This window comes from Vulpes lagopus, chromosome 5 (assembly GCF_018345385.1).
Source record: "Vulpes lagopus strain Blue_001 chromosome 5, ASM1834538v1, whole genome shotgun sequence".
In the NCBI taxonomy this organism is placed as follows: Eukaryota; Metazoa; Chordata; class Mammalia; order Carnivora; family Canidae; genus Vulpes; species Vulpes lagopus.
The window spans coordinates 113,253,431-113,275,407 of record NC_054828.1 but is presented as its reverse complement, the minus strand read 5'-3'; the positions used below and the strand labels follow the sequence as shown (position 1 = coordinate 113,275,407).

General features: G+C 37.3%; 1 protein-coding gene across 1 annotated transcript in view; it reads left to right on the top strand.

Moving 5' to 3' along the window:
* SELENOI (selenoprotein I) overlaps positions 1-21,977 on the top strand; it is a 42,628-nt gene that overhangs the window by 7,980 nt on the left and 12,671 nt on the right. Inside the window, exons 2-6 of the mRNA XM_041754776.1 lie at positions 9,190-9,258; positions 9,712-9,820; positions 12,171-12,245; positions 16,094-16,356; positions 17,288-17,396. Coding sequence (XP_041610710.1) covers positions 9,190-9,258; positions 9,712-9,820; positions 12,171-12,245; positions 16,094-16,356; positions 17,288-17,396 — 625 coding nt within the window. The remainder of the gene's footprint in view (positions 1-9,189; positions 9,259-9,711; positions 9,821-12,170; positions 12,246-16,093; positions 16,357-17,287; positions 17,397-21,977) is intronic.

Genomic DNA, 21,977 nt, shown 5'->3' with positions numbered 1-21,977 from the left:
GTTAGGATCCCATTTTCTTCATGCCAGGCTTCCTCTCAAATCTAAGAATGAAAGATAAACTCTGCCTTGTACTTACTGGATGTTTTGTACCAGAAATAGAAACAATAAAATAAGGCCTTCAGTGGATGCTTAATTGGTTTGTGTCTAACGTTTGCAGGTGGGGAAAACATACAGTGAAAATGAACTATTTTTGTTCTCTTTTCCCTCATTTTAAAATCATTGGCGAAGGCAAGTAAATTACTGTATTTACTAGTCTTACATTTTGTTGTGTATTAAGAACCTTTTATATACTGGGTAGCTTTAATTGAGATGAAAGTTTTTTGATTAAATTATTAGCTTTGAAACTTTAAGTTCAAAAGAAACCACGTATTAGAGTTTTGATCTTGAATAACTTAGTGTCATCTCTAAACAGATTTCCTCATCTGTGAAATGGGATAGTATCTGCCTCATAGGATCATTATCAAAATTGAATGAGTTAATATTTGTAAAATGCCTGGCACATAGTGGTATATTAGTGCTAAGTAAGAAATAATACTTGACATTTGTGCCTCCCTGTTTGTGAGTATTGGCCAACATATAACACATGTGTACCTACACTCCAGGAAGTTATACCAAGAGAAAGTGTATTTTAAGAGAGCAAGTTAAGGGTGACAACAGAGAGATAGAAAGAGTAACAGAGGTCTGTATCTAGCTTGGGTCCCACAGAGAGACTTTGACTTCAGATTTCTTCTTCTGTTTAATCATATATAATAGTACAACAGGCAGAATAAGTAAATTGTCTCAAATACCACTTTCCTATTTAAGAATCTGCAGTACCTTCCATGTATTTATCATGTGTCTGATATCCAGATTTCCCTGCAAAGATTTCAAATTTTCTTCACTTAATGACCTCTCCTTTTGTCCTCTCATCTCGTTAGAATTTATTGTAGATTAAGCTTAGCAAGCAAACCTGTTTGACATCATGACTTGCTTGTTCTTACTGCCCTAGCTTCTCTAATCTTCTGTCACCATCTTCCTTCTGACTTGTTAGTAGATGTAAGTGATAATATTGACTGAAAGGAGATCTCATTGTCTATGGAGTTATGTTCTCTGTGAGTATAGTTCTTAAAGTCTTGTATTGATAAAAAGTATTTTAAGAAATTTAAAATTTTTGTCCCAGGATTAATTGAACCCCTCCTTTTTTTTTTTTTTTCCACTTTAGGTTTGGTGTTTTTATATCATAGATTGTTTCTAGCATAATGCCTTGTATTTAGTAAATTTAGTATTTGCTGGATTTTATTATACCTTGTCTCTTGCTTGCAATGCAGTATTTGAAGTTACTATAAGGAGGGATAGATGTTGGCCACTAAACTAATGGTGTGGTTTATCCTTCAGCTGAGGAGTTGTGAGAGTGCTGTTCATGTTTGCTTTCATCAGAGAAGTGGTCCTCAAACCTGAGTGTGCTTCAGACTTACCAGGAGGGTCTGTTGAAAGAGATTGCTGGGTTATACTCCTACTAAAGAGTGTCTGATTCTGTATGTCTGGGGCAGAGTCCCAAGAATATGGATTCAGTTTGGTGAGTACAGTTTGAGAACCATTTCACTGAAGAAATATTCAATTACATTGCAATCTGAAGAGCAGTATTAATGAAACCAAGAAATGGATGTAAAGGAGTAAGAAACTATATTACCATAATGTGTTGGCTCTCATGCATCGGGTAGTCTTATTTTTGTGGGTAGGAGCCTTAAGATATCTCTTAGTAGAAAAGATGATGTAGTGCTTTCAGAGTTGTGCACTAGTTTCCTAACTCTGGGTAACAAATTATCACAGACTTGGTGGCATAAAACAGCACATTTATTATCTCACAGTTTCTATGAGTTAGGAGTCTGGGCATTGGTTAGCCAGCTCCTCTCTCTGTTTGGGGTCTCACCAGGCTGCAGTTAAGATGTCAGCTGGGCTGTGCTCTCATCTGCAGGTTAGGGTCCTCGTCCAGGCTTGTGTGGTTGTTGGCAGCATTCAGTTCTTCCCAGTTGTATGGCTGAGGGTTTTAGCTACTAGGGCTTTCCGACTTTTCCCTGCCACATGGCCATCACCAGAGGCAGTTCACATTATTGCTGTTTGCTTCTTCTTAAAGATCAGCAGGAGACTCCTCCAGATTGCTAAGATGAAGACTTACGTAAAGAAATGTATCATGAAAGTGATATCCCATCACTTTTGTCATATAATGTATCCTAATTAAGGCAGTGACATCTGTCATCTTTGCTATAGCTAATCACAGGGTCTGCCCTCAAGGGAGGGGAATGAACCATCAGAGGGAGGAGATTGCTTATACAGGGGCTCCACTCACTGGGGATTACTTTATTGTGTAATAAAGTAAATAAATTGTGTGTCTGCCATAAACTGGAAGTGTCTGCCATAAGTTGGAAGACAAAAAGTATATTTTAGATTTCAGTAAATTGGGTCTAAGTGGATCATTATCATTATTGTATTTGAACCAAGAAACAGTAGTCTGGTTTCAGACAAAGTGATCAATTTCATAGACGTGTTCCAGAATGAATCAGAAAGGATTTAGAGTTCAGACCTTCCTGTTTATTAGCTGTTGTAATCCTTGAATTTTATAGTCTCATCATTTGTGATATAGGTAGGAATAATCTATTTTACAATATCAAGAGAACAGCTGTAATTATCTGGTGGAAACTGTAAAACATACAAATCTAAACATATATTTTTAAAAGATTTTATTTATTTATTCATGAGAGACACAGAGAGAGAGGCAGAGACACAGGCAGAGGGAGAAGCAGGCTCCCTGCAAGGAGCCCTATGTGGGACTCAATCCCAGATCCCGGGATCCCGTCCTGAGCTAAAGGCAGATGCTCAACTGCTGAGCCACCCAGATGTCCCTAAACATATTATTAATAGGGGAAGAGTAAGAAGAATTTCGTCCTGTGAAGTTGAAGTTGCTATGGACTAGTTCGTAGGGGAAAATAGATTTGGTGAGGGGAGTAACATTTCTTCTCAACTCTGATACCTTAACTCTACTGCTACTTAAACAAACATGCAAAGTAGATTATGCATTTATTCATTCATATGTGCAAACATTGAAATATGTTTGTTGAGCTCAGGCTGCTGTGTACCAGAAACACAGAAGATCAGGTTGGGAAGTTTTCTCCATTCTCTTTAAGTTTCTTTATATCCCAGTGTTCAGTGAGTCCCACATTTGTATGTGAAAGGCCACTCTTTTGATTGCCTTGATATTTGTTGAGTGAATAACAGTTTTTTAAGTAATTGAGATTCCTTGTTTTATGTTTTGTGCTTAAGTGACTAGCCGGGAGGATTGGGATGCCATTGCTAAAGAACTCTGTTCTAGATGGAGTATATGTTGGCCAAAATGGATTTTACCCCTGTAAAGGACTTTAAACACCTAAACATAATTGAGCCATGAGTCCTGTCAACAAGGGTCTGACCTCAGTATTGTCAACGAGAGAGATGACTCTTTCTTCTGTTTTAAGAGAGGTTGGTAATGTGTGTGTTTCATTTTAGGGATGTCTGAAAAGTTACTGTGAGCAACATATAAAAACTACAATTTCATATAGCAAACCCAGTTGTGAACTAAAATTGGTTCTTTATGGATATCTTGCTTTTTAGTCCTAAAAACATGGATAATTTCGAACTCAAGAATTTTGGAAATAGTTTTTTAAAATTAGAAATATCATTTTGAGTTTGCATCTGAATTGATTAACAATAAGTGCAGTTTATGAACTACTAATAGCTTGTATTGAGTCACATTTAATGGGTTACTATACTTAACTAAATGTGTTTTATGAGTATAAAGTTTAAGAGTGTCTGGGTGGCTCAGTTGGTTGAGCAACTAACTCTTGATTTTGGTTCAGGTTATGATCTCAGAGTTGTGGGATCAGGTTATCGGTAACCGCCCCCCCCCCGCCCCCTTTTCAGGCTCCTTGTTCCCCAGGGAGTCTGAGGATTCCCCCTCTCTCTGCACCTCCTCCTACTTGTATTTTTTCTCTTTCGAATAAATAAATCTTAAAAAAAAAAAAAGTATAAAGCTTATATTTCAGATGGGTAAAGACAGGCCTTATATTAAAAATCATTTAACAGTAAGAATCCTATTTTATATTGTGTAGAAGAAAGACCAAGTAGGGGAAATCTGTTGCTGAGTGTAGATAGTGGAGCATTACTTGGGACAGTGGCCTTAGAGTAATTAATAATTTGTCCAAAGCTCTGTATTTAGTGCCAGGGGCATCAGTTTCTATCATTTTTCTTATCAGTACTGAGAAGGGATTTGAAATATAGTACTTTTGTAAAGGAAATACTTCTATGTCCAAGGAGGCAGTTTCATAATTTCATTTCATCAGAGTCAGTTTCCTTCTTAAATTAAGGGGAATGTCACATTTTTAATGTCCTTCTCCAAAACATATGCTTCAGAGCGTCTTTGGAAGTAATTTAAAAGTAACTGTACTGCTAATCCTAACCTATAGTCTAACCCATAATCTTCTCTGCCTGATGTACTTTGAGTCTTGTAACTGGTCTCTGCACTTTGGTCTCCATCCAGTTCTTTTTTTTTTTTTTTGTAGCCAGTACAATCCTTTAAAATATAAATCAGCGTGTGCAATGGGCTTAGAATAAAATCTGGCTCACTGTGGTCTTGCTGGGTGGTATAGGTCCATGCCTACATTTCATTTCCTGTCATTTTTCTGTGTTCACTAAGCTATAGCTGCATTAGCTTTCCTTCAGTAAGTCAAGTATTTCTAGCTTTGTGGCCTTTGCTTGGAAGGTATTTTGTTGTCTTTGCTTGGAAGTTATCTTGGCATGTACTACCCTCCCTGCAACACCTATGCACACCATACACATGCATACTGCCATACACATATATGTATATATATTTTTTAAAGATTTAATTTATTTATTTGACAGAGAGAGAGTACAAGCAGGGGGAGTGGGAGAGGGAAGAGCAGGCTCCCCACTGAACAAGGAGCCTGATGTGGGGCTTGATCCCAGGATCCTGGGATCATGACCTGAGCCGAAGGCAGACTCTCAACCATCTGAGCCACCCAGGCGCCCCTGCCACATATATATTTTTGATTTCTCTTTAGATATAAATTACATATTAATGCACAGAACTTAAGTGTCTTTTAATGAATTTTTATATATGTATATACCCAAATAACTACCACCCAGATCAAGATACAGAATTATTTCTGGCACTTCAGAAGGCCCCTATTCAGTGTCTCTCATCAAACTATTATGACTTTTTTGTCATAAATTAATTTGTTTTTTAGCTTCATGTAAGTGGAATCTACAACAGCATGTTCTCTTTAGTGTCTGGTTTCTTTGACTCAATATAGTGTCTCATATGTTCCCTATCTGTCTTCTCATCTTCTTAGACTCAGCTGAGTGTTCTCTCCTTTGAGAAGCTTTCTCTGACTGCTCTGACTAGGAACCCTTCCTACCCCGTGTCCTCTTGCAAAATATGCTGCTTATTTCCTTCACAGTATTTAACACAACTTGTGATTATTCCTTGTTTTCGTGCTTACCATCTATTTACAATGGGCTGTATACTTGGTGAATACAGGGCACATTTTGGTCTTGTTCATCATTGTCTTCTCTGGGCTCAGCACAAATTTGCCTGGCATAATCATAGGTACTCAATCATAAATATTTGTTGGCTTACTGAATGAATGAATGAATGAATGAAGAATGAACTCTGCTTTATTTTGACTTGTATTGAAGTAAAAAAAAAAAACTTCTGGAACTTTCTGATTTTTGGCAAAATGTTATCTAAAGTCTGATTTTACTAAGATTTTATGAAATTTTTCTCTTGCGAGAAAGGTAGGCTAATTGCTGTAGATGACAGGAGAAGTTTATACCCAAATAAAAATTATTAAATGTACTAAGAGCGATCTTGAGGGAAGTGCTTAGAAGTTCTATTATGATCAGCATTTTTACAGAGACTTAGGTGAATGTTGACTTTATCAGCATTATTAGCATGATAAATTTACAAGCTGAGATTTTGGAGAGGCATAGCTACTACCTTGGATAGATGAGTCTGAATCTGAAGAGATCTGGAGGGGATAGAAAGATGAGTTGAATCTATTAAGATGAAATGTTATAATGGTAAATGTAGAGTCTTGTACTTAGCTTCCAACAGTCATCCTCATACTAGCATAGTGAAAGATGGCTTAGGAGTCCAACTGTGTATTGTATTTAAGTCTGCAGAGTGATTGTGTTGCCATAGGAAATTAATATGTTGAGCATCAGAGGAACGTTGAGGGAGAGGGGCTTATGGTCACCGTTCTTTCTACTCATGTGCCACATGAAATGGTTTTTATGCCCTGAATCACATGTTTGTGTTGGTTTAGCAACACGTTGGATTGTCTGGAGCACAGGTTGTCAAATTAAAGCCTTCAGACATCTGTTTTTGTGAATAAAATTTTCCTAGAACACAGCTGTGCCCATTTGTTTACCTGTTTTCAGTGACTGCTTTCTTGCTTCAGTGGTGGTGTTGAGTGTTTGTTACAGAGACCATATGGCCTACAGAGCCTAAAATATTTACTATCAGGTGCTTTCTAGAAAAAACTTTCCAACCTCTGGTCCAAAGCACAAGACCTAGATGAGGAAGAAAATTGAAAGCGTGGCAAAAAGAGCAGCAAGAGGAACATGGAATGTTTAAGCAGTTGAAGAGAAGATGTAGGTTGTGACAGGGAGAATGGTTTTCAAGTAACTGAAGCACTGTCATTTAGAAGAAAAATTGGACCCTTGTCTGCTTAACTTTGTAGAGCAAAATGAAAACAGGTTAGAAAATGTGGGGCATAGGGAGGATTTTGTTGGTGTTTAGAAAAGTTTGTTTAATATGGGTTGGTTTGCTTCTGGAAATAATGAAGGTTTGTTTTTTTGTTTTGCCACTGGAGGCATTTAAAAAGAGGCCAAATAACTATTTTACCTATTTGCATAGATGAGAGTCAGGTATACAAGAACTAGACATCTTCTGAACTCTTGCGTTCTGAGATTTTGCCTTGGAGTGATTCTCTCAAACCTGGGTTGTGATTTTCAAGCATTTCTCCAGGGCAGTAATCTCATCTGGCCTTGCAGACTGAAGATCAAGCAAGTCACAGTGGGCCTTAACAGTGGATTATCTACCTGGTTAAAGTGTTCAGATCTGTACCATTCCAATAGAAAATAAAAATATATTTAATTAACTTTCACAGATACCTGAATCCAGTTTAACATCTTTAAAAGTTTATGTTTTATTTATTTTTTCATGCATGTGGAAGGTTTGAATCACTTTTTTCTTCCTGTTGATTCACAAGACAGTTTTAAGTTTCTTCGTTTATACTAAGTGATATGTGATCTTGAAAAATACTCAGGTGTGTAAGGCTAGAACACAGAGTGTTTTTTAGGTTTATTGTTTGCTACCTTTTGTGGTCTCATATTACATTTCTTCCTGTACTAGAGCTTAAATGTGAAATGTCCATTTAAGCAAACTGACCTTCTTACATTTAGCACTGCATTCTTTACATACTTCTGGTCTTCTGAAGTAGAAATTTAGAGGTAAAACTTTAGAATTTAAGAAGAGGACCCTTTAAATCAAAATATCAGTTAAGGGCCTTCTTTTGGATCTAATTTAAATTATGGAAAGTTGCTGGATGAGACTCATCAAGCAAACATTTAAATTAAGAACATTGTACTTTGTACATCATATTAGGTATTCATGTGATATCTTTAAAGTTTCCTTTTGATTTGGACTTATTACAGCTTTTGTACTTTGTAGATGATGCGCTTGAAATGTGTGGTTTCCCCACCTATCTGACCCACTGGCTACATCAGGTGGATCTGGGTGCCAACATATTCAATTGCTTACTATTTAGTTTATGTACCAACTAAATATTAATATAAAAAACCTTTTTCAGATATTTGACTGTTGTGACATTGTTTAAATGTTAGCTGGACGAATTAGGTAATATTCCCACTCTTTGAGGTGGGAATTACCCTTACCAATTGAGTATTTTCTTCCCCACACTGAGTGAAGTGCTTTCAACATGCCAGGTACTCCAGTATGTGTGTGTTTGATGAATAATAAGTCGTTGATATGACTTAAAGTTTTATGTATTTATATACAAATATTTGTTAAAATTTCCTTTGAAGTTTCACTAAATAACTCAATAGTTAGGGAATAAACTGGATTACCACAGAACCCTAACCTATCGTCTTCCTTTGCTTATTTATGTAATCCATTTTCCTGCTGTAAAGGGAACTGTCATCCTTTGGTGGTTAAAACACATTTAAGCGCACCTGGATGGCTCAGTGGTTGAGCATCTGCCTTCAGCTCAAGGCGTGATCCCAGGGTCCTGGGATCGAGTCCTACCTTACATCAGGTTCTCTAGAGGAAGCCTGCTTCTCCCTCTGCCTATGTCTCTGCCTTTCTCTCTGTGTCTTATGAATAAATAAATAAATAAAATATTTAACACCCCCCCCACATTTAATAATATCTAATACTTACATAGCACTTACTGTGGGCAAGGTACTGCTCTAAGTATTTCTCACATATGATTATTTTACATAATTTTTGTGGCAGTCCTTTGAGATAGAAGCTATGACCCTCATTTACAGATGAACAAGCTAAGGGATTGAAACTTGCCCAAGGTCACACAGCTACTAAGTGCATTAGTGGTGGTATGAGGAGGTTGAGAAAAGTCAACATTTGAATGTACACAGTGTGTACATTTTGATTTGGCATTTTTTAAAAAGATTTTATTTATTATTCATGAGAGACACAGAGAGAGAGAGAGGCAGAGACACAGGCAGAGGGAGAAGCAGGTTCCATGCAGGGAGCCCAATGCAGGACTCGATCTTGGGACTCCAGGATCACGCCCTCGCCCAAAGGCAGGCGCTATACTGCTGAGCCACCCAGGGATCCCTGATTTGGCATTGTAAATGAGAACTTGTAAGCAATATAAATTTCTCTGCTGAAACATTGCAACATTATAAAAATTGAGTGAGAAAAAGAAATCTGGCTGTACTCGACTGTCTTTGTCCCACTTATAATGTTCCCCCAATTTTGTTATTTAGGTGAGGACATCATGTAAATAGACATATTCTCCAAGTTATTTTTGTAATATTATTTTCACTCCAAAAATACTGTTCTACTTGCTAATGTGCAAGGATAACTGAATATTTTCTTTCATTTCTTAACAGTACAGTGCTGTGGATACCAATCCACTCTCTCTGTATATCATGCATCCATTTTGGAACACTATAGTAAAGGTAAGATAATTAATAGACTTGTACTTCTGTTTTAGTAAGTTTTAAATTTTTAAGGAGTGTTATGAATGCAGCTGTTTGTTTGATAGGAATCTAGAGAAACTAACTCTCCCATCCTCCTTTCCCTTGGTCATATACCTTTTGATTTATTTCACCTTTGGAGTTTAAGTTTATACTCTAGAATTTATCATTTTTGTAAAATGAATTTAAAATTTTTCTAAAGTAAATGTAATGTTATGATTATAAATATTTGTTGATTACAGAATTATTTAAAATATAAAAAACTAGAAGAAAGATGCTGATTTTTTTTAACTGGACATTGTGGCTTACATTTTAATATATGTGTGATATTTTAAGTTTATAGCTTTTATTATCACTTAAATTTGCATCTTGTATTATGGCCAGAAAGATTCCTTTATTTTAATCATTTTGTAATTATTTTGAAAAAAAAAATAGGTATTTCCTACCTGGCTGGCTCCAAATCTGATAACCTTCTCTGGCTTTCTGCTGGTTGTATTCAATTTTCTACTTATGGCATACTTTGATCCTGACTTTTATGCTTCAGGTAATGTTATTACTTTAATATAAAATTTAACATGTCTAAATAGAGAAAAATGAGATGTGGTTATCTTCTGGTTTTATTCATATGGTTGTATTTTGTGGAACTTTTGAATACTATAAGGATATGTAAAATGTTAGGAATTGGATGTAAAAGCTAAGTTGTATTTTCACAATCTGTTATGGATGTTTCCATCAAATTCTAGAAACCCACTTGACTCCTTAATTTAGATATGCTATCTAAAAAGCAATGAGGTTTTGATAAATAAGGAATAATAATTGGATTTATAAGAAGATGAATAAATAAGACTATGACACTGCCTGAAATTGAGTATGAACAGGGTCCAATGTACTTATCAGTTCCAGAAATATCCTTTCCCTTACTCTAATTATGCAAGAAAAGTCCTCCCCCTTTTTGAAGGGAATGTGACCTCTCCTTCTGCTCACCATCCATATTTGCCTTTAATGACACCGAGTTTCCGTTGAAAATGGTTCTTAGACCTCAAATGTTTATTGACTGAAGTCAAGACCCTCATTGGAAAAGAGAGGAAAGAAATGCTTTTGGAGGCAGTTGTCAGCCTGCTGCCACCCCAGACTCCAGTGTCTTTCACCCTATTCCTGTCTTCACGTTCTCCCTTGCTCTGTTTCTGATGCAGGCCATGGGACAGAATCTGGCTGTATTTGGGGGTGAGGGAGGGATAAGTGGGAGATAGAGTTTATTTTCATTGCTCAGCCAGTTGATGGAGTTGAGAGGAATGGAAAGATGGAGGGAAGATAGAATGAAAATTTTTTGCGTTCTAAGTTTGATATGTATTTTCTAATAAGAATACTTAAAAATGGGACGCCTGGGTGACTCAGTGGTTGAGCATCTGCCTTCGGCTCAGGGTGTGATCCCAGAGTTCCGAGATCGAGTCCTGCATGGTGCTCCTTGTGGAGGCCTGCTTCTTCTCTCTGCCTATGTCTCTGCCTCTCTCTCTGTATCTCTCATGAATAAATAAACAAAATCTTAAAAAATAAAGAAAAAATGATGTAGTAAGGAGTTTTAAACGTGTCATAATTAATCTGTGGGCTTAGCAGACTTTTGTGGACAGACTTTGGAGAAACTGTCACTGACAACATTGTTTTTGTGGAAAGTTCAGAGTTTCAAAAACTTATGACTTAACATTATAGAAATTCTGAATATTGAAACTATATATATATACCTAATTATCAACTGAAATTTTAATCCATGGCTTCTATACATGTAATAAAATGGCAACTTTATGAAGATCATAAAGTACAACATGAATAATAAGACTAAATTTTATTAAGTATCATTTTGATACTAAGCAGTTTTTTTTTAATTTTTTATTTATTTATGATAGTCACACACACACACACACACAGAGGCAGAGACATAGGCAGAGGGAGAAGCAGGCTCCATGCACCAGGAGCCCGACGTGGGATTCGATCCCGGGTCTCCAGGATCGTGCCCTGGGCCAAAGGCAGGCGCTAAACCGCTGCGCCACCCAGGGTTCCCCGATACTAAGAGGTTTTTAAAAATTTGTATTTTAATCTTAGAACATCGTCAAAAGCTTATTTTATAACTAGAAATAATTATTTTTTCCCACTACTATAACATTATTTACTTAGTTATTAAGAGAGGTAAAAATATGTAAATATTAATGTGTATTTCCCCAAATCCTAGATCCTGGAGGACTAGATAAACCATCCAGTCCTGGTATATCTGGTAAATGGAAAACAGGAGAGGTTAAATGATATTTTCTTGATCACACTGCTGGTTGAATACAGGACTAGAAACCAGACCTCCTGATTCTCAGTTGTTCTATCTTAGGGGGAAATAGCGAGGTCCTGGCATTTCAGAATGATTCTGATGCCAAATTCATCCAGTGGAGGTGATCTGTCTATATCCACATTAACTAGTTAATAACATAATGAGAGAATAGATTGAAAGCTCAATATATGTTTGTAGGATAATTGTAAATGAGGATCAGATTAAACACAAGCATCTTTTAAGTCTCAAAAATACTAATTTTCTTTCCCAGTGCATAAGTAATTTTCAAGTAAAGATGAACAGTTTTGAGTTATGATTGAAGTTCAAATGTTTGTTGTTTATGAGGGGTTGGGCAGCTACTTTTGGTTTTGGTAAAACCAAAGTTTTGTCAGTTTACAGATATATTTTTAGTATCTACCTAATTCTGCATTAAAAGTACATTATAAAAAAAATAATAATAAAAGTACATTATAAAGTACTTTAACTTTTATTTAATAAGTAGAAATATTTCTCATTGGCAATATATAGCTATGGTAAGAACAATTGTACTTTGTATTAAAACCTGCATTGCTTTCCTTTGCAGCACCAGGTTACAAGCATGTCCCTGATTGGGTTTGGATTGTAGTGGGCATCCTCAACTTCATAGCCTACACTCTAGGTAAGAAGTTGGCAAATGCTCGTTATTCAGTGACTGGTGAATCTGTCAGTAGGGATGGCCATCTTACCAAGTTAACATTTTCGCTTATGCTTAATTCATTTTAACTCGGGGTTGTTAATTTCCCGTTCAACTTAATACATATGTTTTTGAGTTTCTGTATGGAAACTGTCGTTTGTTGCTAGGAATGCAAAGAATAAGGTAGAAGTTGGCAGACTACCTCTTACAGGCCAACTCTGGCCTGTTGCATGGTTTTATAAGTAAAGTTTTATTGGAACACAGATATATCTATTCCTTTACATGTTGTCTGTGCCGGCTTTCTGCAACAAAGACAAAGTTGAGTGTTGCAACAGAGTCTACTGATGACCCACAATGCCTCAACTATTTATTCTCTGGCTCTTTACAAAGAATATTTACCAACAACTGGAATAAGACATCGTTTTTGCCTTACGTTTGGGAAGCAATACTGACGTATCAAATTGTGGAATACTGAGAGAGCTGCTATAATAGAGCACAGTGAGAGAACAAAAATAAGAAATGATCAGTTCTTATTTGGTGGAGGGGGTGGTTCGGGAAGTCTGCTGTGCTAGGCCATACTGTCTATTTTGCCAAGAATGCTTTTTGTTGAGGTTATCTGCATGGCTTGTCCTGTATTCTCCTATTCCCCTTCCCTGCTTTATTTTTCTCCATAGTACTTAAAGCCATATGACCTACTTGCAGCTTTAAGGGCTATGTACCCAGTGTTTAGAACAGTGCCTAACATATAGTAGGCTCTCAGTATATAGTTTTTAAATGAATACAAAATACCAGACCCTGAGTTAAAGTTGCTAGGATCTCTTTAGGTAAAGATGACTTGTATTCATAAAATCATTATAATTTGGTACATGATTAACTGCTGTCATTGCAGGTGACCAAAGGTGTGAGAATTTGGGGAAGGAAGAGAATGAAGTCTAGAAGAATTAGGGAAAAGCTTAGTGAGAAATTACATTTTCAGGCAGAAACTTTTGCACATTTGTTCTTTTTTGTTTGTTTCCTCCCACACTGTACATTTGTTCTTAAAGATGAGCAGGTTTAGAAAATTATGCTGTAGGGTTGGTTGGCAAGGGCAGGAAGAAATAGGGGAAAAGGTGAGAGTGGCCTGGAGGCTCTGACTTTTAACAGCATGTCATAAAAACCTTTTGATGTACTGTACCACCTACCTGTTTCATGTCCACAATTTTGGCAAAAATCCTGACCAAACATGAACTATTTGTTGCAAAACTGCCTTGAACTAACGTGAGGCAAATTCTAAACTTTATTCTAGTGTGACTATTCTCACATTTTGCTGCAGAAATATTAATGTGTTTGATCACAGGGTGCTGTTCTAGATCTTCCTGAGTTGTCCCCTTCCCCCCCAATATATGGTGTATGCCCTGAATTACCTTTCTAAAAAAAAAAAAAAACCATTCTGAAACATATCCAGACATCAGACTTTGGAGCTGGAATGGGTTCAGTGGGAAAATGTACAAAACCTAATTAGTGGGGCACCTGGGTGGCTCAGTTGGTTAAGCACCTGCTTTCCAATCAGGTCATGATCTCAGGGTCCTGGGATCAGGCCCCGCATCAGGCTCTTTGCTCAGCATCTAGTCTGGTTCTCCCTCTGCCTCTCCCTCTCTCTCAAATAAATAAATAAAATCTTAAAAAAAACAACAACAACAACCACTTAATTAGTATGCAGCCCATGAATTCGGTGTTTGTAATAACTGCCCAGGAGTTGCACCACAAACAGGAATTTAACCCAGCAAATAATGAGAAGAGACTTTGTGGAAATATTTTAGCTACTTAATGGCAAAAGAGTTCCCAACACTATAAAACAGAGATCTGTAGTGTTTGGACAGGAAATCTGGGATTCATCCTTTCATATATTCCTTCAGCAATGTTTCTAAAGGCCTTCTTTGCCACAAACTGAGGTAGGCGCTAAAGGTAGTACATACTATGGTGAGCAAGTAAATACAGTAATCATAGGAATTTTTAATTCCTTAAATCTGAATCTTTACAATTAGCCTAAGAGTTAACAAAACTATTTCTTTTGGGGAGAAATTTTTATGATTCAGCTTTTTTTTCTTCTCCTTCTTCTTAATAATGTCTCCTCTACTAGACCAGCAGTTACTGAGAGACCACAGGAATGATACCTTCTTTAGCAGAGTAGTTGGTTCCTGCACAAACATGCAGAGTTATGCTTCAGGTTCTTCTTTTTAGCTGGTTTTTATTCTCTCTGTCTTTCTCCCTGCACACCCCCCCCACTCCCCCCACCACCTGGCTCCTCTGTTTCTGCCTCTAAATGAAGGTGTTCCACTGTGCTTTACCCTTAACTTTCTCTTTCCACTCATTCCCTTGGCAATCCTGATACTTCCGACTATGGAGATGACTCCTGAGTTTCTATCTAGCCCTCGTCTGTCTTCTGAGTTGCTAGTAAGTACCTTAGGTTGAGTTGCTTGATATTACCATGTGGAATTCTGCCAAAACTTCAGTTTTAGCATCCAAAATTATACTTAGCATCTTTTCCATCTCTCATACTCCTTTGGACTTCTTTATTTCCTATCTCTCTCTTAGTTACCCAGATGGGAGATTCTGGAAAGGATCTTCTGGTCCATTGCCATTTTAATTTTCTTAATATCTCACCTGCCTTGAGCCTTTCATTCCCACTGTAGCCCATGTCCACATAGGCCTGCTGATTAGTGTCCTCTCTCCAACCTGTCATTCCTTCTGCTGCCAGGGGAATCTTCTCAGAGCACGTCACTACTTTCATTCTAATCACTCCCCTACTCACATCCTATTAGTAGCTCCTGGTACTCCCTGAAACTTAAACTTGCTCCAGCCTCCCTTCTAGCTTCTCTACTGCCCTTTAACATACTGTTTTTTTCTGGTCAACTTGAACTACTTGGCATTCTCTGAACCCTCATGTGCTTTTCCATCTTGGTGTTTGTGCTGATAGCACTCCCTCTTCTTGAAACAGCATACTCTTATCTACTGAAATCCAACTCATTCTTTATGTCCCCACTCAGGTTTCGTCTTGTCTGGAAGGCCATTCTCGATTATCTTAACCTGAAGAGTACTTGTCCCTTTTCTGTACTCTTCTATGCTTGGGATGTGCTCTGTCTTTAATTACCATGTTTTGTCTCCTTTCTCAGTTATAAATGCTGAGGGCACAAACTTCATCTGTTCTGAGGTTATTCTTTTAATCTTCACAGCATCAAGCATAGTGCATTACATGTTTTTAATACATTTAATTCTCACATTTACTGAATGTCTACTTCATTCAAAGCCTTTTCTGAAAGTACTTAAAATTATGGAAGTGGTACATCTGTAACAGAGTGACTGTAATTTCTAACAACATGAAATCGGTGTTAGACTTGAAGCACAGGGTGTTTTTGGATCCTAGAACAAGGAGTGGTTAGATAAATTGTAATGAGTAACTAATTGAATATTCTCTGGAGGCTGGAGAACATGTGGCTAACTGAACAACTCAGTTGTTATGAAGATTTGGAGGAATTCAGAGTCTAGCAACAATGCTTTGTCCTCAGATCTGAAACTGACACTGTTTAGTGTGATGTAATGTATTTTAATTTTTAGATTAAACTCTTAGAAATTACAGATTTTATTTCTGAAATCTTCAAATTGTAGGAGTGAAGGATTGGATTTTTACAAAAAGTACTGGCTGGTAGCTATTCCTTTGTTAATTAACATTGCTAAGTTGCTGATCTGTTTTATTTGTTTCTCCACTTTTTTTTTTCTCTACTTTATTAAAGAAGACTTTCTGCATACTGGTACAGATGTTGACCTTTTCCCATGGCAATGTGTTTTGGTTGCAGATGGTGTGGACGGAAAGCAAGCCAGGAGAACCAATTCCAGCACCCCTTTAGGGGAGCTTTTTGACCACGGCCTGGATAGTTGGTCATGTGTTTATTTTGTTGTGACTGTATATTCCATCTTTGGACGAGGACCATCTGGTGTCAGTGTTTTTGTTCTTTATCTCCTGCTGTGGGTCGTTTTGTTTTCTTTCATCCTGTCCCACTGGGAAAAGTATAACACAGGGATTCTTTTCCTGCCGTGGGGATATGACATTAGCCAGGTGGTAAGTATGTGTTGTGCCTTAAATTTTCAACATTGCTATGAATTTGGGGACAAGTTTTTGTCATTCCTTCTTTATAGCCCGTACGCTTTTTTGGCAAGAACTGATTTGTACTTTTAAAAACTTTCCTTTTTATTTTGTATTGTTTCTTGCTTATTTATGAACAATTTCAAACAGAAAAGTAGAATAGCATAGTGAACCCTTAGGTACCTATTACTTAGCTTCAGCAGCTACATGGCCAGTCCAGTTTCATGTATACCCTTCCTCCCAATTATTTTAAAGGAAATTCCTGATAGTAGATGATAAATATTTTACTATATATATCTCTAAATAGTAAGAGTACTGTTTAAAAAACCATAATCACAATGTCATTATTACAAAAAAAGAGGAGTCTCTTAGTGTTAATAAATATTCCTTTGAACTGTTGATTTTTGTAAATAAAAATATGCACATATAATTGTTGCTTTTTTGTCTTTTCTGCCCATGTTTCAATGAGTAGAGATACTTGTTTTCTCTTACTTATTAGGCTTGCTATTAACTCTCCCTGTCTTTGAATACCAGCTTTTTGTGTTGCCATTTTGCCCATTTGCACCTAAGGCCCCAGTAAAGCATCAGACGTTGGAGTGTGTTTGAAGAAAGTGATTGGTAGGCAAATTGGATCATCTTATGCCTTAACCAGTTCCTGAAGTGCCTTAAAGTGTTCTAAATTATGCCCAGTTGCTTGCACTGTTTAGAAGTTAGTTGTTTTATGGCACTGTTGGCTGAAAAATATATTGTTAAAGGCGAGAAGACTTGCCACAGTCTCAAATTTAAGTGTACTTCTTGCTTTTACTAAAACTATTTACTAGATTTATGCTGCATACAGCATTATTGTCTTCCTGATCTTTCCAGCTGTTAATGCCCCTGTATGCTTTTGTCTGCATTTTCCTTCCAGACTATATCTTTTGTCTACATAGTGACTGCGATTGTGGGAGTTGAGGCCTGGTATGAACCTTTCCTGTTTAATTTCTTATATAGAGACCTATTCACTGCAATGATTATTGGTAAGAAGCTCCATGTTGAAGCCTATTTTAACATCACTTTATTATTGAAGCCAGTGTTTGATTATAACAAGCTATACCACCTTTTCCCCTCTCCCAAACCCTCCAGCAAAGCAGAACAGCCCTACAGCCCTGGTTTCAACCAAACCAGTAAGGAAAATGAAGTTTCTCTGTTTTGGTTTTTTTGTTTAGCACTAAGCTGCTATTTTTAGTTAGAAGGAAATAAATACCAAAATCACATAAACCTTGTAAACTAACAATTTAAATGAATCTGGACTATTATATAGAGGATCCACATTTAGGTGGACATTTGGTATAGAATTCATGCCTGTCTCAAAATTGAAAATCATTAGTTTGTGGAAAGTAGAATAAATGAAAGATAGAGATTATTTCATAATATTTCCACTCCAAAAGTTGAGATTCTGTTCCTCTCAGATACTCTCCTTCTTTTGCCACTGGATATTAGGTAAAAGTTTTTGATCATGGTAATCTTTTTCCTTTTGATTTTAACCAGAGATATCCATAGATAATCATTGGATATCGGGGGTGGAGGGGCAGTGTTTTCTATGCAAAGATGCAAAGAGGGAGTTATCTGGGCTGTTATTTTGGGGTGCTAGGAGTGACGATAGGATCTCTGTAGAAGTAAAATAGCAAACTCTTGGCTATTGTTGTGTTCCCTTATCTAAAAAAACCCCCTTTCTCACTACCAATGAACCTTGATAATAGGATGGGCATTAAGCTGAGTTTAGAAGCAGCCAAAAAGGTGGTGCAATAGGCACTGGCTTTTAGGCAGTTGTTTGGGCCTTTCTCTGGGCCCTGGACTACGGATATTTTAGAACCCTGCTATGATCTTCCCAGCGTGCATTTTTGAGTTTCTGTATGAACTGAATCCTCTACCTTGAAGAGGGTATCTGTTTTTCACTCCCATCGCATAGCAAATCTTTTGATTTAAGCGGCTAATCCTATGACTGTATTGCTGCATTTTATGTTTAAATGTTAAATTTAATGATAAGATGAAATCCTCTGGTATGTGAGATATATTTTTGAATGTTAAGTGGGTACTTTATAGGCACATGACTTTCTTTGTGATCTGTAAGTTTATCTGAATTCTTCTCTCTGAAATAAAACAGAAGCCCACATGTTTCTTTACAAATAAATAAGGCAGATTTCCCAGTACAGGTATACCTCATTTTATGGCGCTTCACCTTATTGTGTATTGCAGATAATGTGTTTTTTACAAATCAAAGGTCTGTGGCAATCCTTTGTCGGGCAAGTGTGTTAGCACTTGGTCTCTTCATGTCTCTGTCATAGTTTGGTCATTCTTGCAATATTTCAAACTTTTGTTATAATGCTCTGTGATCAGTGATCTTTGATGTTATTATTGGAACCACAAACCACACCCATGTCAGGCAACTTGATTGATGTGTGTATCTGACTGCTCTACCTACCTGCTGTTCTCCCTCTCATTTCTCACCCTCCTTGGGCCTCCCTGTTTCCTGAGACACAATATTGAAATTAGGCCAGTTAATGATCCTCCGGTAGCCTCTAAGGTTCAAGTGAAAGGAAAAGTCACACATCTCTCACTTTAAATCACGATTTAGAAATGATTAAGCTTTGTGAGGAAAAAGGCGAGATAGGCCAAAACATAGGCTCCTCACAACCAAGCAATTAGCTATGTTTGTAAATGCAAAGGAAAAGTTCTTGAAAGAAATGAAAAATGCTACTCACTGAACACATGAATGATAAGAAAGCGAAATAGCCTTTTTGCTGATATGTAGAAGTTTTAGTGGTCTGGATAGAAGATCAAACCAGCCACAACATTCCCTTAAGCCAAAGCCTAATTCAGAACAGTGCCCTAACTCTTCAATTCTGTGAAGGCTGAGAGAGCTAAAGAGGCTGCAGAAGGAAAGTTTGAAGCTAGCAGAGGTTGGTTCATGAGGTTTAAGGAAAGAAGACTTCTGTATTATGAAAGTGCACAGTGAAGCAGTAAATGCTGATTTAGAAGCTGCCACAAGTTACCCAGAAGATCTCACTGAGATAATTAAGGAAGGCAGCTGCCCAAACAACAGATTTTCTGTATAGATATAACATTGGAAGGAAATTATATCTAGGACTTCCATAGCTAGAGAGGAGAAATCAATGCCTGACTTCAAAGCTTCAAAGGACAGGCTCTCATGGTAGGAGCTAATGCAGCTGGGGACTTGAAGGTTGAAGCCAGTGCTCATTGGCTATTCTGAAAATCCTTGGGCCCTTAAGAATTTGCTGAATCTACTCTGCCTGTCCTCTCTACATGGAAAAACAAAGCCTGGTTAATAGTGTATCTGTTTATAGCATGGTTTACTGAATATTTTAAGCACACTATTGAGATCTCAGAAAAAAGGATTTCTTTCAAATACTGCTAATTGACAAGCACCTAGTCACCCAAGAGCTCTGATGACAACGTACAATGAGATTAATGTTGTTTCATGCCTGTTAACACAGCATTCATCTTGCCAGAGATTGAAGAATAATTTTGACTTTCAAGTCTTATTATTAAAGAAATACCTTTTTTTTTCTTTAAAGCTATAGCTGCCATAGAAAGTGATTCCTCTGATGGAACTAGGCAAAGTAAATTGAAAACCTTCTGAAAAGGATTCACCATTCCTAGGTGCCACAAGAACATTCGTGATTCCTGGGGAGAGGTCAAAATATCAGCATTAACAGGAATTTGGAAGAAGTGGATTCCAACCTTTACGGATGACTTTGAGGGATTTAAGCCTTCAGTGGAGGAAATAACTAGCTGTGGTAGAAATAGCAAGAGAAGTAGAATTATCAGCAAGAATCTGAAGATGGGACTGAATTGCTGCAATCTCATGATCAAACTTTGTAAGAGACAAGGAGTTACTTCTTTTTTCTTTTTTTTGACAAGGAGTTACTTCTTATGGATCAAAAAGAAAATGGTTTTCTTGGGATAGAATCTACTGGTGAAGATGGTTGGAATGACAACACAGGATTTTGAATATTACATAAATTGAGTTGAGTGAAGCAGCGGCAGCGTTTGAGAGGATTAGCTCCTATTTTGAAAGAAATTCTACTGTGGATAAAATGCCATCAACCAGCACTGCACACTATAGAGAAATTGTTGGTGAAAGGAGGAGTCAGTCAGTGTGGGAAGCGTCATTGTTTTCTATTTTAAAAACTTGCCACAGTCACCCCCACCTTCAGCAGTCATCAACCTCGAGGCAAGACCTTCCACCAGCAAAAAGATTATGACTCGCTGAGAGCTCAGATGATGATTAGAATTTTTTAGTAGTAAAGTAATTTTTAGGGGTGCCTGGATGACTCATATGGTTAAGTGTCCACCTTAGGCCCAGGTTGTGATCTTTGGGTTCTGGGATCGAGCTCTGCCTTGGGTTTCCTGCTCAGTGGAGAATCTGCTTCTCCCTCCCTCCATGCCTTGCTTGTGTGGGCACTCACGTGCGTGCTCTCTCTCTCAAATGAATAAAACAATATAGGTTAAAATAAAGTATTTTTTAGACATAATGCTATTGCATGCTTAGTAGACTACATTATAGTATAAACATAACTTTTATGCACTGGAAACCAAAAAAAAAATGATGTGACTTGCTTTATTATGACATTCACTTCACTGCGGTGATCTGGAAGGCAACCTGCAATATGGAAAGTACATTAAGTGCTATTTAGAGAAGAAATAGAAGATGCAGTGTGTCTCTTTGGCAACCTATATATAGCCCAGGCTTCCTGCATGCTTGCTGTATTTAAGATAAAGTTATTTCAAGGTATTTTAAACTAAAAATACTCTTGGTAGCAAATCTTTTCAAGTTTCTGTCAGCCTTTTACCAACACCTCAGAGCTGTAGTGATTCTGGGTTAATTAATTCAGCCCCGGCTCCCTACCAGTGCTTCCCAGCTTGACATGGAGTCAGCTGCAAAAAATTTCTGAGGACATGAGCTTGTCTTCTCCTTCCTTTCTCTTAGAGCTCTTCTACTTGGGGAACTTTGTCGCAGTTGGGCTTGGAAATAGAGTAATTTGTCTTTTCAGATGAGATTTCTGTTTGGTGGATTCCAGTCTTTTCATCTGTTTTTAGCAAAATGTCTTAGGAATTGTTTTGAAGGAATGCTTTTCTGTCTTTGATTCTTAAGGTCTTAGCTGCATTGATCACCTTCCCGCCCCAAGCCAAGCATAGTCGGTGAGAAGGTCTAGAGTGGACAAGCTAGGGCTAATCTGTTGAGTGATGGCAAAATATCCAAATGAAGTAGCCAGAAACTTGATGATTTGGAGTTTGATAGAGGAAAAAAAATCGAGAATTTGCATCTTTAATTTGTAGAATCAGAGAATTTTAAAAATGCAAGGGACATTAGGAGGTCATTTAACCCATCCACATTGTACGGCTGTGGAATCTTGAAGCTCAGAGAGATTGTCTGATTTGCCCAAGAGTACATTACTAGATTTTGGAGTCACCTATAGGAAGCTTGTAGTTAAAGCTATAAGACAGGATTCTCTGAGGGAGAATAGAAGCACAGTGGAATACACAGTTAGGAATATGCAAGAGGCAGAGTTGCCAGGAAAGGACAGCACATGTAA